This window comes from Giraffa tippelskirchi, chromosome 12 (assembly GCF_054371585.1).
Source record: "Giraffa tippelskirchi isolate mGirTip1 chromosome 12, T2T-mGirTip1v1.2.pri, whole genome shotgun sequence".
Lineage (NCBI taxonomy): Eukaryota > Metazoa > Chordata > Mammalia > Artiodactyla > Giraffidae > Giraffa > Giraffa tippelskirchi.
Window position 1 is genome coordinate 148,477,513 of NC_137286.1, and position 14,382 is coordinate 148,491,894.

The 14,382-nt window shown below is 61.0% G+C and overlaps 1 protein-coding gene and 1 long non-coding RNA gene across 2 annotated transcripts; both read left to right on the forward strand.

Annotated features, from left to right (window-relative positions):
- The first annotated feature begins 377 nt into the window (after nucleotides 1-377).
- LOC145530492 (uncharacterized) lies at nucleotides 378-2,063 on the forward strand. The gene is made up of 2 exons (XR_014071836.1): nucleotides 378-1,450; nucleotides 1,637-2,063. It is a non-coding gene; the product is annotated as an uncharacterized LOC145530492 (long non-coding RNA).
- Nucleotides 2,064-2,838: 775 nt separating this feature from the next.
- On the forward strand, nucleotides 2,839-13,356 carry TEX29 (testis expressed 29). Its single transcript, XM_081551969.1, has 6 exons — nucleotides 2,839-2,982; nucleotides 3,063-3,157; nucleotides 4,542-4,652; nucleotides 11,562-11,631; nucleotides 12,303-12,466; nucleotides 13,186-13,356. The coding sequence occupies exons 2-6, from the start codon at nucleotides 3,100-3,102 to the stop codon at nucleotides 13,224-13,226; spliced, it is 444 nt and encodes a 147-aa protein (XP_081408095.1). The 5' UTR covers nucleotides 2,839-2,982; nucleotides 3,063-3,099; the 3' UTR covers nucleotides 13,227-13,356.
- Nucleotides 13,357-14,382: the final 1,026 nt, after the last annotated feature.

The window sequence follows — 14,382 nt, forward strand, 5'->3', positions numbered from 1 at the left end:
GGGAGATACCATTCAACCTGTCCCGGGGGGATGTGGACTCAGCTCCAGCACTGGCCCGTCCCCCTGTTGGCCTGGGGCACCTGCCCTCCCAGATGCCACCTGCGTGTGGCTGCAGGTTCTCAGCTAACCGCCTTCCCCTCCCTGGTACTGACCATGGAGGGGGTCATGGGAGGGTCTCAGAGGAAGGTGTTCTGTTTGAGAGAAGCCAGGGCGGCTCCCACGGTTGCCACGGGAAGACCTCTCGGCCCAGGACAGACAGCGTTATCTTCTCAGCTAAAATCATGTCACAAGGGAAAGGGCTCGGCTAATAACAGGAGATGCCGGCCCAGGCCCCCGTGAGCTCCCTGTGGTCCCCTGCAGGCCGGGCCTGGCCAGTCAGAAAAGGGGGCAGCAGACCCTGGGGGGCCCAGGCATCGGCCACCACCCTGGGGGGCCCCCAGGGTCTCCCCAGACAGCATGCTTGGCTGGCTGGTTGTAGCTGCCTGGTAGGGGAGAGGGTCCCACTGTCCTGGGGTCCCCGGGCAGAGGGGGAGATAGACCATCTGCTCTTTTTGGGTCCTGCCAGCACTGCTGTGACCTGGGCCCCCCGCCCCACCCGCCTGAGCCGACACTTTGGCCCTGCCCTGGGGGGTCTGTCCTGAGCGCCCTCACCTCCCTGGCTTCCCTGTGCTGACCCAGCCCTCGCACGGCCGCATGTCCCCTTCCCCACTGCTTCCCGGGAAGCTGGTCCATCGATGAACCCGAAGCCGCTGCACGGTGGTGTGGAGTCAGTTCCCAGGAGGGGACCTGGCTGCCAACACTCCTGGTGGCAATGTGAACTGGGGCGGCCACTCTGCGGACAGTCTGGCCGCTCCTCTGAAGCTGAGCCGGGAGCCACTGCCTGACCCAGGGAGGCCGTGGCCAGGCTGTGTCTGAGGGAGGTGGGAACCCACGTGTACACAGAACCGTATGTGGACATCCACAGCGGTGTTACATGTAGCGGCCAAAGAAGTGGGACAGCCCAGATGTCCATCAGCGGACAGACAGAACGTCTGCCATGTGGACGGCTGTCCTGGAGCCATGAAGGGGGGAGGTCTGGCACCCATGCCCCCCGGATGCATCCTGAATGCGGCAGGTGGGAGACACCTGGCCTGAAGTCCACGTGTTGTGAGATTCCATGGACAGGACGTGTCCAGAGGCGAATTCGGACTTGGGGTGGCTTAGAGATCCCTCTGGGAGGGGTGGGGGTGTCTGCTCACGGTGCCGGGGGTCTTCCTGGGCTGATGGCTATGCTGTGGACCCTGGACCGTACACTCCAGACGGCTGAGCTACACACAGTGGATGGCAGTGCAGCCCCAGGCGCTGCCGGACGCCCAGCCTGACCCTCCGAGTCCCTGGACGTGGGCTCGTTACTGGGCACCCAGCATGGGACAGTCACGTGCCCGGGTGTGTGTCATCACCTTGGTTTCAGGTGAGGAAACCGGGATGAGAGAGGCTGGGTCATGTGGTTGGGGGGTCGGGGGAGCAAAGCCGCTTCATCTCGCAGGAGCGGGGGCGCCCGGCGAGCCTGGGGCTCCGCCAGGCACAGGTCAAGGCGGCCCCGCCCCCGAGGCCCCGAGCGGCCCTGGACGACCCGTCTGCCTGCTCCCCTCCCCAGGGCTCCCTGCTAGTCATCACATCCGGCCATGACTTCCAGTGACCTCAGCTTCCTTGGACTCGGCACCTGCTCCCCGCGGGCCACAGCTCCCAGCGTGGGCCCCCCGTCCACCCGCGGCCTGCCTTCCTGCTCCCTCCTCTCCTCCCCTGCGGGGCGGGAGCTACTCTGTCCCCTCCGACCGTCCCCTCCTCCCCTGGACACTGACACCCCCTCTCCCCCTCAGCCCCCCCTCTCCCCACGCACAGAGGCCGCTCCATCCAGGGCCCGCCCTGCAGCCTCGCGGGGACCGCAGCCCCGGCCGGACGGCACCTGTGCTGGCCTTCCTGTCCACTCAGAGCCCAGTGTCCACCCCTCCAGCCTGGTTTCCCTCCTGCCAAGTCCAGTCAGGTTGCCAGCTACTGACTATAATTAAAACAACACGAAACGCGTTCGGTCACAGCCCTCCTTTCATTTTCCCTCTGGTGATCGTGCTATCCCAGGCTGACTCTCGCCTCCCGACAGTCCCTCAGGACGACGCTGTGAAGAGAGAGCTCACTCTGCTCCACACAGACCCTGTTCTTCCCCTGACTTCACGCAGTGTGAAGGCCGAGGCCCCCGCCGTGACCCGCTAGCGTGCTCCCACTTGCTCTCTGGCCTCTCCTCGCCTGCCGTCCTTGGACTGCGAGGAGATCCAACCAGTCCATCCTAAAGGAGATCAGTCCTGGGTGTTCATTGGAAGGACTGATGCTGAAGCTGAAACTCCAATACTTTGGCCACCTGATGCGAAGAGCTGACTCATTGGAAAAGACCCTAATGCTGGGAAGGATTGGGGGCAGGGGGAGAAGGGGACGACAGAGGATGAGATGGTTGGATGGCATCACCGACTCCAGGGACATGGGTTTGGGTGGACTCCGGGAGATGGTGATGGACAGGGAGGCCTGGCGTGCTGCAGTCCATGGGGTCGCAGAGCCGGACACAACTAAGCAACTGAACTGAGCTGCCTGCCGTCCACAAGCCACGCCGGGTCCTCCAGGGCTCTCAGGTTCACCAAGCCTGCCTCACCCCAGGGCCTCGGGGCCTCAGCCTTGCGGGACCCGGTTCTGCAGACGAGACTGGCTGGGCAGCGGGGCGAGCGTCGCCCTGGCAGGGGCTCGGGGCGGGGTCCGCAGGCCGCTCCCGCCCCGCGCGGCCTCTGTGTGACGTCATGGGGCCTGTGTGACGTCACAGCCGGCGGGCGGGCCCGGGCCTGGCCGGGAGCCGGGGGCGGTGGGGCGCCGGCCAGTCCCTCGCTTGGTCCGAGCGCTGCTGTGCACGTGGAGCGTGTCGTGAGGCGCGTGGCCGGGGCTCGGCCGGGACATGCCTGCCAGGTGGGGCTGCGCCCCCGCCGGCCGCCCCCGCGCCCGCGCCGGCCACGCCGAGGCCCCGCACTGACCCGCTCTCTCCCCAGGTTCCCATGACCCCTCGGCCCTCCTTCAGCTGCTACGATGAGATATGCGCCCGAGATCAAGAAGTCCCCCTCGCACCTCCTGAAGAAATTTGCAGGTGACCGGCCAGACTCCAGGGGCGGCGGGCGGCCGGGCCCGGGGTGGGCGGGGGCTGCGCGTCCCCGACGACGGGGCCCCGCGGATGGCCTGGGGCCCTGAGGGCCGGGCGTTGGCAACCCCTCTCGCACCGCCCCCCCTCTCCATCGATGACCAGTCCAGGGGCCCCTCGGAGGACTCGCCCCAGCGTGACCAGGGACCACCCGGGACCCGGACTCTGCGCCGGGAGGGCGGGGCCGCGGGCCGAGGTGGGGTCGGAGAGGCTCCCAAGGAAGGAAGGCCGGTCGGAGCGGGCGCCGCAGCGCAGGTGGGCCCGGGCCCGTCCCCGCGCCCTCGCTTCACCGCCCTGGAGAGGACATAAAGGAGACCCCTAAGATGGTCTACACGTGGTTTCCCAGGGATGTCCCAAGGGGGCTTCCCCCCACAGGAAGGCTCTCTGCCTGGGACCCGGGTACCCTGATACCCTCCTGCACCTGGGCTGTCCGGGGGAGCCTGACCCCCCATCTGTCTGGGGAGCCTGCCCACCCACTGGGTCTGTCTGGGGAGCCTTCCCAGCCTCCCAAGGTCTGTCTGGGGAGCCTGATCCCCCATCTTTCTGGGGAGCCTGCCCCTCCCCTGGGTCTGTCCAGGGGAGCCTGATCCCCCCATCTTTCTGGGGAGCCTGCCCTCCCCGCACCGGTCTGTCTGGGGAGCCTGCCCCCTCCCATCTGTCTGGGGAGCCTGCCCCCACCCGCACCCTCCCCATCTGTCTGGGGACCCCTGATGCAGGCATGCAGGACGTGAATGGCTCTCACATCCGTGGCACACGTGTTCTGGACTCGTTCTAAGCCCGGGTTTCACCTCTGGGAACCAGGATGCAGGCCTCCCACCTGCAGGAGCCAGACCGGGGGAGGGTGGGCAGGGTACCAGCGGGGCGGCCGCGGCCCTTGAGGGTCCTGCCCATCCATACAGCCCACGCTGACCTGGGCCCTGAGCTCTGTCCTTCTCAGCGGACTTCTAAATTCTGAAATGACCCACAGCATCATCGTTTTTACACACCCTGTGCTTAAACCTGACTTGCTAACACTTCCTGCCCGAGCTCCCGGGCGCCCACGGTGTCAGACCTTCGTTTCCCGGTCTGTCTGTGGAGTGCAGAGTCTGGTGAGCTCTTGCTGAGATGCGTTACTTCCTTAGTCATTGGAGGACCCTGCGTTATCCTGTGTAATTAACTTGATGTTGATTTGTTCAGAAATCGCATTCTTTCCAGATCGGACTCTCAGAGTGAGGTTTGTGTGACGCGAAGTGAAGACCGTAAGAAAACGCACCGCGCGTCCCTGCCCCGCCCTCCTCCGAGTCCGCGGGGGCTGCAGCCGCGGGGTGGTGCCCTCCATGTGTCTGCTTTGCAGTGTGCGACATCCCGCTGTACGACATATGCGACTACAACGTCAGCAGGGATCGCTGCAAGGAGCTCGGCTGCTGCTTCTATAAAGGCATCTGCTACGAGAAGGCCGTGCCCAGTGAGTATGCGGCCAGGCCGGCTTGGCCGGCAGAGCCCCGTGGGCCTGGGACGGCCTGCCCCCTCACCCGGGTCCCCCTTGCTGGACAGGCTTCCTTCCACGTCCCCTGCCACGTGGCCCTGCTCGGGGCGGCCTGGAAAAGAGGGCTTTGAGGGGCTGGCTGTGGGCCTTCAGCCACCGGGGAACGTTCACTGCCCGGTGGGCCTGATGTGCTATTGGAGAGGCTTCTTTGAGCTCCCTTCATCCTGGGGGCATAGAAGGCTGAGCTGGAGCCGCTGGGTCCACAGAAAGAGCCAGCTCGGGCTGGGGCCTCTTGCACCATGCGCAGGGACACGCCTGATGCAGCGGGGGCCGCGGCCATGAGGGCCCAGGGCAGCCGCCGTCAGGGGTCAGAATATGACGTCGACCGGCGCTGAGCTCTGCTCCCCGTGCTGAGCCCGGAGCCGAACCTCGGGGTCGGGGTAGGACTGGCAGGGACGCCCGGGAGGGTGGGGCCCCAAGCCAGGAAGTGGCCGCACCCCCCGGGTCAGGCAGCATGGGGGCGCCCCGGGAAGCAGGGCTCGAGGGGCTGCCTGAAGTGGGGTGGGGGCTGGGGAGGAGGAGGTGAGCCTGGACCCCTGGCCCACAAGCGACGCTGCAACGGTGCTTCCTGGATTTTCCACCTCTGGGCTCGTCGGGATTAGTGTCTCCAAGCCCTCAAGCTCTCCTTGGTGGTAGATGCATTTCCTGGCCCGTATGCCTCCCTTTTAGAAGCAGGGGTGAGGGCTTGAGGACTTTGGGGAGGGGCACACGGTCTCAGGAACGGGGCAGTCTGCAGGAGGCCTCACCGGAAGCAGGAAAGAGCCCCTGGCGCTGGCCGTGGACACTCAACAGCTCAGACGCTTTGGAAAATGTGTCCCGGGCCCCCTGTCCCTGCCCCCACCCCACCCTTGCCCCTGGGTGGGGGCGCACTGCGGCCGGCCAGGTCTCCTCTGTGGTCCCAGCGGGGCTCAACCTCCCTCCCCCAAGACCTGCTTTCTCGTTCCTGGAGCCAGGAAATCAGACACACTGCCCCGGGGGGCAGGCGATCCCACTCAAAACGTCACTCTAGTGCCTTCAAGAAAGTGATGTTCTGGGCAAAACAGAAGCTAAAGCATCGACGAGATCTGGGTTCAGCCAAACGGGGAGCAGTGCCTTCCTGTGGGGTGAAGATTTGGTATTTAGCGCAAAAGAAGAGTCAGTTTGGCTTAAAAAGAGGCCAAAAAGAGGCTGTATATTTGGGACACTCCATTTGAAAAGACCCTGATGCTGGGAAAGATTGAAGGCAGGAGGAGAAGGGGACGACAGAGGATGAGATGGTTGGATGGCATCACTGACTCGATGGACACGAGTTTGAGTAAATGCCGGGAGTTGGTGATGGATAGGGAGGCCTGGCGTGCTGCGGTCCATGGGGTCGCAGAGTCGGACGCGACTGGGCGACTGCAGCGCAGCAGTGGTGCCCCGCAGATCCCTGCGGTTCTGCTCATTTCTCCTGACTCTGCCCCTCTGATGCTCAGACTGCGCGCTCGGGCTCACCGCTGGGTTTGCCGATTGTTTTCTTTTGTGGCTCAAATCGACCAGTTTGCTCCTCGGTGAGACTTTTGTTTCCAGGATTATACTTTCAACTTCAGAACTTCTATTTGGTTCTTTTTTTAATTAAATAATTTCTATCTTTTTATTGGTGAGATGTTGTTCTCATACTCTGTTCTTCAGATATGGCTTCCTTTAGTTCTCTGAACCTGTTTAAAATAAAGTCTCTGCCTAGTAAGTCTAACATCTGGGCTTCCTGAGGGACCATTTCTATTGATGGTCTTTTTCGTATCATATACATGGCCATATTTTCTTGTTACTTTGCATGCATCATATCTTTTTTTGTTGTTGAAAGCCAGCCATTTAAATTATACAATGTGGCAACTCTGGGAACCAGGTTCTCCTGCCTCCTAAACCTCTCACTGTGGCTGGCTTATTGTTCACCAGTGACTTTTCTGAGTGGATTCTGTAGTGTCTGTCTTCTTTGCAGTATGTGCTCACTGAAGGCTCTGCTTGGTCAGCCTAGCAGTCAGCTAGTGTCTGGACAGACACCTCCGTAGATGCTTGGAAATAATCATCTCCTAGTCTCCGCCAAGGGCCCTGTGTGTGGGCTGGGACCCAGTGTCAGCCAGGTGGGCCCAGCTCTGCCTTAGTCTCTGCTTCCTGCTTGCACGGAACCTGAACATCAGCCAGCAGCATGAGCCTGAGACCGCCTTTGCTCCCTGCCTTCCAAGGGCTACGTCACAGCTCTCCAGGTCTCCCTGGAGACGGATCACTCCCCAGGCTTTCCCTCGAAGCTTTCTTATCAGCCTGTTGTTTGCCCCAAGCTGCTCTCGGCCACTTTAGCCGTTGTGATTTCAATAATCACCTCTGATTGTTTCCAGCCGACCGTAATTTGCTGCTTTTTGCACTTTTCATCCTTTAGTGGTTGTTTTGCTGTTTTAGTGGTTGGACACATCTCACTATCTGGAGAGCAGCCGTCTAGCTCACTTCATCTCCATCATGGAGTTTTTCTTCCTAGAGGACTTGGGTGTCCTAAGCATATATGCAGCTTAGTTTTTCTGAGACATGTTCTGTGGGAAGCTTCTAAAAGCAGGAAACTTTAACATCCAAAGGGTAGTGGGTTTGCTCTTCAATCTTCTATATATAAAGATGCAAAAGACGTTAAATTCCCAGGTGAAGTCACAGGACAGGTCACTGCTGCTGCTGTTCAGTCACTCAGTCGTGTCCGACTCTTTGGGACTCCATAGACCGCACCACGCCAGGCCTCCCTGTCCTTCACCAACTCCCAGAGCTTGCTCAAACCCATGTCCGTTGAGTCGGTGATGCCATCCAACCATCTCATCCTCTGTCGTCCCCTTCTCCTCCCGCCTTCAATCTTTCCCAGCATCAGGTCATAGTTTTGGCCATGAATTATCCCTGTTTGCTCACATCCTAATGACATGGAGCCCTAACAGCATAAAGCAGTGGCATGGATCATTCAAGGAAGAATGCAGCCAGTGAGCGAACAGAAACTCAGGCTGATGCTTTTTCTTCTTTCATCTGTTCCATCCCTGAGCATCTTCTCATCAGAGTTTCATGGTGGGAGCTGGCCATTTGTAAATGTTAGTATTTCAGACATCATGTAAATTAGTACCATCACCTTATGCCTATCACTTATTTGAAAAATAAGCCTTATTCTTTTTAGCTCCTAAATTATTAGTGTCCCTAAGGAACCTAGAAAAGAACACAAACCCAGGAATTTTCTGTTCTTGAAAAGGGCTCATTGTTCTACAAGTGGGTATGTCAGTTTTTGCACGGAGGCGAGGATTGAGCCTCTTTCCATCCTTTCAGTTATAATACATGAGTCGTGTGGGCTGGGCCTTTTCTTCCAACCTCTCTCGCGTGTGCGAGCGTGGCCCATCTGGGACAGAGTCTGGGCGGTGAGCCCTGCACTGGGCTCTCACTGTGTCCCCAAGTGGTTTTCGTTCCTCCGACATCTTTCTCATTCGAGACGGCATGCAAACCTTTGTGCTGGAAGTTGTAGTATTCCGTGACAGCATATTATGAGTTCTTTGTGCACATAATTCCATGTTATGAAAACCTTTCACCAGCTTCTTAAATTGGCTGGTTTGAAGTGCACTTCGTGTTCTGGCATCATCTGTATTATTAAGAACGTGAACTTGGGAAATTAGCATTAGATCTTCGAGAAAGAACTGGGAATTCAAAGAGAATGACTTGCCTTCATTCTTCAGTCTTGAGTTCAGGGTACACTATTTAACCTGTCATTTTTTCCCCTAAGTGTTTGACTTCAATTTCTTCGAGGGACTTGCTGAGACAATTTCAAAACTTTTGTTTAACTATCTGGGGGAGGCTTTGCCAAGATATTCTTTCAATTGCTGCTGTTTCTGAGTGATCAATCATAATACGTGTTATATGACAAATCGTACATATTGCTTGCCGCTAATAGATGCTGGCTAGAGATTGTGCAGAGAGAGTCACTGAGATTCAGTCTCTGCCTTCAGGAGCTCAACCTCAAGAAAGGAGAGTGCACACGTAAAGATACAGAAGATACAACCAACAATTAAAAACTAAATCACGGACTAAATCTGTGTCTCTCTAACGGGGATCCACTTACATTTAGGTTCTGAATTTCTTTCATAAACCAGGACACAAATAGATTCTGAATTTCCTCCGTGAAATGGGATGCAAATCACACTAAGGAATAGCTGCTCCTTGGAATGCAAGAATGTGTGGGCTGCCTTCTCCTCCCTTGGTGATGGTGGTTCAGTCACTAAGTCGTGTCTGACTCTTTTGTGACCCCATGCACTGTAGCCCACCAGGCTCCTCTGTCCATGGGATTTCCCAGGCATGAACACTGGAGTGTGTTGCCATTTCCTTCTCTAGGGGATCTTTCTGATCCAGGGATTGAACCTGGGTCTCCTGCGCTGCAGGCGGATTCTGTGCTGTCTGAGCCACCAGGGGCTTCCTCTTGTCACTTAGAAGCTCCTAATTCACTCTTAGACTTGGTTTCAGTTCCATTCATTCCACATTGTTTAAAGCACATTGACTGCGCCAAGGTCTAGGAACTGCCCAATATTAGTTATCTATCACTAGGTGATAAATTACCCAAGCTTAATGGCTTTAAGCAGCAACTCAGAGGCTTGGCTGGGTGGTTTGGGCTCAGGTGGCTTTTGAGACCACAGTCAAGATTTCGGGAGGCGGCGGTCGTCTGAGGCCAGCCCGAGGCTGGATGAGCTGCTTCGAGGCTCTCACTTTGCTGCGGGTCAGCACTGGATGCTCATAGAAGCCTGCTCCGTGTCGGCTCACAGCTGTGAGATGCTGTGAGATGCTGTACTTCCCCGGGGCCAGCGGCCGGAGCATGAGCCGGGCCATAGCCACAGTGACCCTGACCTTGGAGGTCGCGTCCCCCTGCAGTGCCCGGTTCAGATGTCACCGCGGGAGCGTCTACACCACTGCATTCATACCAGGGGGCGAGAAACACTGGAGGTGGGTTGTCACAGTCCTGGAGGCGAGGAGGTGAGCCCAGGTGAACACCTCTCCACGGCCAAGGCATCGAGGACAGCAAGAAGCCAACTGCCAGGAGGCGCCTCCAGCGAGAAGCTCCCAGCCGGTCACGTTCAAGGGGCGGCGGCTGCCCCCGAGGCCCCCATCCGGCCCTCTGCCTGTGGCCTTGCTCGTGAGTGCCTGCCGGATTCAGCCTCTGCTCACCGAGCTGTGTGGCTTCACCCTCTTCCGTTTCCTGACTTGAGCCCCACATCTGGGACCCTGTGGCTGAGCGAGCGCAGGTCCCCTAGGACCGTCCCCACACGCTGGCAGGCAGCTTGGTCCCCACCCATCCTTCCCTCCCGCTCTGGTGGAGCTGCGTCCGCAGAGGGAGACGCTGGAGCCCCAGCCTCTGGAGCCCGTGAGCGGGGCTGTGTGTGCACGTGGCGTGTCACGCTGAGGCCATCCCAGAGAGGGCAGGCCCTTGTTCCAGCGTGACTGGTGTCCTTGAAGGAGGAGCGGCCGAGACAGACGCGGGGAAGGCCCCGTGGAGGCGGACGGGAGGCTGGTGGCCCCGGGATGACGGAGCGGGCGTGCGGGCCTCTGGGAGCGGCAGGAAGAAGCAGGGAGGGTGGCCCTGCACCCAGAGTGCCGCCCTGCCTGCATCTTGGCCTCCAGACTGAGACCGTCCATCTCTGGCTCAGGCTGTGTGGTGCCGCCTGCCCGCTGCGGCCCCGGGAATCACCAGCGAGGTCTGACGATGCTGTTATTGGGTCAGGGCAGACAGCTCAGAGGGAGGAGGAAGCGAGGGGACTGAAGAGGTCACGTCACAAGTCGGGTTGGCATTAGCCAGCCGGCCACCCCCTTGCTTGGAGAAAGGGGGAAAGATGCCTGGCGAGGAGCCCAGCTGAGCACACGGATGGGCCAGCCGGGGCCAGGGCTCGAGTTCCTCGCGTGGGGCACCGTGCAGGCCCGCCTGCCCGCCTCACTGCTTAAAATCCTGGCCTGAGCCTCACGAGGAGAACGCGGGGACAGAACCAGGGGAAGATGGTCTGAGTGCCTCCTCGCGGAGCTCCTGGGCCTGCGGACGTGGGTCCTGCCCTTCAGCTGCCCGAGTCCCGAGCCGGCTGGCGGACGGAGGCCCGGCGTCCGTCCTTAGGGAAGGCTGGCCCCCTGGACCTGCTCACAGGCGGGGCCCCCGGGGTGGAAGACCAGCCCCCTGAAGGCCTGGGGGTTGCCCAGCTCCCCCGTCACTCTCCTTCCCGGGAGTGGAGAGGGGCTGAGAGTTCACACCCATGAGGGATGCTCCCGCACAGGGAAATGGGGGGCGTGGTTGCCCTGAGTCACCTTGAAAGGCGCCGGGTCTTCCTTTGGGGGCTAGTCTGGAGAAGGTGGGAGCCGTTGGGGGCAGCTCCCGCCCCTCAGGGGTAAAGGAGCGCTCGGTCCATGAAATTTGTAGTCAGACCTGTGGAATTTGTCACCTGAAAGCGCCTTCTAATGTCTTGGGGCAACTGACCTGCGTATTGAGGGACCATTTCCAGGGAGGCTGGGGCAGGGGGCGGCCCAGGTCCCAGGAGGCTGGGTACTGCTGATTCTGGAGGACAGATGGACAGAATGTCTGGACAGACATCCAGACAGATGGATGGCCCTCCCCATCACTGTCCTCGGGACGGTCCTTGGGGGCCCCCGCGAGGGCCCCCTCGGATCCCTGGATGTGTTTCTGGGGGAGGAAGGTGCAGAGGCCGGAGCCCAGGGCTGAGCTGGGTGAGTGGGTGGGTGTGGAGGGCAGGCAGGCGGGGGGCGTGGCCGATGCTGGGGGGCAGGTGGCTTTGGGGAGACGCTGGCTCGCAGTGACGTCCGGGAACTGTTTTCCAGCTTACATCCACTTGTTTTCTGCCTTGATCGTGATCATCGCCGGGGCCTTCGTCATCACCATCATTTACAGGTCAGCGCCTTCTTTCTCTGACCTCACCTGCGGGCCTGAGGGGACAGGAGCAGGGTGCTGTGGGCAGGCAGCTCCCAGCCTTGCTGCGGTGTGGGCATGAGCCAGCCAGGGTGCGCGCTTTCCTGCCCAGCACCCTCGGGGCTGATGCCAGCTGCTCGGAAGGACGCCTGCCTGCGCCAGCCTGGCTCCTCGCGTCTTAGCCTCACGGCCAGTGGGCACCGGTCTGCAGGCTGCCAGGCCCCATCCTGTGGCTCGTCCCTCGGCCTGCGGCGGTCGTGTGGCAGGCGTGTGCTCAGGCCCGAGTCCGGGCATGTGTGAGTGGTCAGGACTGCAGCCTGCACTCGGGGCCCTGGCTCTTTTCCCTCGAACGGAAGCCGGTGAGGCTGGTTGAACCACTCTGTCCGACAGCGAGGAAAAAGCGTGTTCCTCCTCTGAGTGGAGCCGGCTGGCGCCTCTGTGGCCTGGCCATGCACACCCGGCCCCCTCCCTGGAGTGCCCGTGGGAGCCTGGGTGCCACGCGCCCAGTGAGTCTGGAGCACATGTGGAAACAGAGCTGAGCGTTTCTCCTTCAAACCCGTGGGCAGGGTCGCGACCCCTGTGATGCTGCGGGTGTGTCCCGGCGGAAGGCTGGGCGGCCGCTGGGGTTCCCATCCTTCTCGCTCTGCCCGTAGAGTCATCCAGGAGAGCAGGAGAGAAAAGGAGGTCCCCACGGAGGCGCCTCTGTCGGCCAAGCCCAGCGTCCAGGTGGAGCCGGAGCCCCCCAGCGGCTTGCGGGCGGGCTTGCAGGCCCCGAGCCCAGAGGCGCCGCAGTCCCCAGAGAGCGGTGCGGAGGACGGTAAGGCGGCGGGGCGGCCGGCTGTACTGCTGCCGAGAGTTTCTCTGCTGAAGACCCTCGGCCTCCGCCCCGGCCCCCACGCGTGCTGCTCGCCTGCTGGTCTCGACAGAAGCATGATCTGCCTTCTGTGACCCAGAGGCTGGGCTTGCGAGGTGGGCTTTGCCTGCGGCACAGCTTCCATCCACAGCGGGCCGGGCAGGTGGCGGGCTGAGCTCCCTCGGGCGCTGACTGGAAGCTGGCGAGTCAGAGGGTTGCCGCCTCCTGCAGCACCCGCTGCCCGGGACGCATCCCGCCGCGCTGGTGCCCAGGAATCCCCTTGGCCTCGCAGGCGGGCGGCTTTGGCCGGAGCCCCCCGCAGGTTCAAGGAGACACGGCCACAGTGACCAGCTGTCCCAGGCCGTGGTCGGTGGGAGTCAGCCTAGGGCTCTCATCGTCCCAAGGGGCAGAGAGCAGCCTGCCCGGCTGTCCTTTGGGACCGGATGCGGCCCCGGGGAGCCTGTAGGCCTGGCGCCCGCTTCCCGCGGGTGCTCCCCGGGGGCTGCAGCGGCTCCGGCCCCAGGACTCAGCGGAGAGATGCCAGGGGGGCAGAGACCCAGCCGCCAAGCGCGCTTCTGAGTGAATCGCATCCCTGCAGCCGCGTCCACAGGCCCTGGAGGGGCTCCCCTGGGGTGGCCGAGAGTCCCACTCAAACCCCCTCTCTCTGTCTTATGTGGATCCAGTGAGTCTGTTAGTGACAGAGGATGAGGACACTGAGGACTGAGGCGCGAGGCGGAGGCTGAGTGACAACCGGAGGGAGACGCTGCCCGTGGCGCGGCGGCCAGGGACGGCGCCGAAATGTGTTGTGGACTGACCCCTCGATGAGAGAAAATAAAGGTGTTTTGAAATCCTTGTGCTCCGTGTTGGGTCCCCGAAGCTTGTGTTTTTGCCTCAGGAGGGAGCAGCCCCTGAGTTGAGGCCGTGCCCCGGGAGCGTGCGTTCTCGACGCTCGGCTTGTTCCAGCCTGGACTAGGCAGCCCGCGCTGCCGACTCACCCCCAGCCAGGTGGGCTGCAGGCTCGGGACCGGTGGTCACACAGACCCGCGGGGAGGTCAGGCCTGGCCCATTTTACGTGTCAACTTGAGGGGCCGCTGGGTGTCCGAACGCAGTCATAATACTCTGGGTGTTTCTGAGTGAGGTTGCTGGGCGGGGGCCGGACCGAGGGGAGCACAGCCCCCCCCAGTGAGGGTGAGAGTGTCTCTCAGTCGTGTCCGACTCTTTGCAACCCCGCAGACTGCTCCTCTGTCCGTGGGATTCTCCAGGCCAGAACACTGGAGTGGGTGCCATTTGCTTCTCCAGGGGATCTTCCCGATTCAGGGGTGGAACCCGGGTCTCCCGCATGGTGGGCAGATTTTTTCCCTGGGTGGGCCTCTGCAATCCGTCCTGAACAGAAGGAAGAAGGAACAGGCTGACCCTTCCGTCGAGGGAATTCCTCATGCCCGCCCTGACTGCCTTTGAACCGAGACTTTGTCTTTCTCCTGCTTTGGAGTTGAGCTGAGACGGTCCGCCCCTGGTCTCAGGCCTGATGGACTCAGCCTGGGGTTGGGTGGGGAACTGGCCACAGCAGAGAGACCAGCCTGACCTCTGGGAGGACAGAGGGCTGGAGATCGGGCGGTGACTCAGTCACGCCTGTGTGGTGAAGCCTCCGCACACACTCGGAGGTTGAGTCTGAACCAAGCACCCTGGGCGGGGACCCCATCGACATGGCGGGAGGTGACGTGTCCTGAGGACGGGGCAGCGCCGCCTGTGGATGCTCCCACCCCATCACATGTGCCTTCCTTGGCTAGAAAGGAAGAGATGCGTCCGTTTGTTTTCATGAACCTGTGATCGTGGGAACCGTGCTTCCCTGAGCTCTGTGACTTGTTCTAGCAGATTGTGGA

Excerpts from the sequence above, each read along its gene's own strand:
- TEX29 (XM_081551969.1), top strand. The coding sequence starts at position 3,100 with ATGAGATATGCGCCCGAGATCAAGAAGTCCCCCTCGCACCTCCTGAAG. Across the intron at positions 11,632-12,302 it reads GTCATCACCATCATTTACAG|AGTCATCCAGGAGAGCAGGA; the intron begins GTCAGCGCCTTC and ends CTCTGCCCGTAG. Across the intron at positions 12,467-13,185 it reads AGAGAGCGGTGCGGAGGACG|TGAGTCTGTTAGTGACAGAG; the intron begins GTAAGGCGGCGG and ends ATGTGGATCCAG.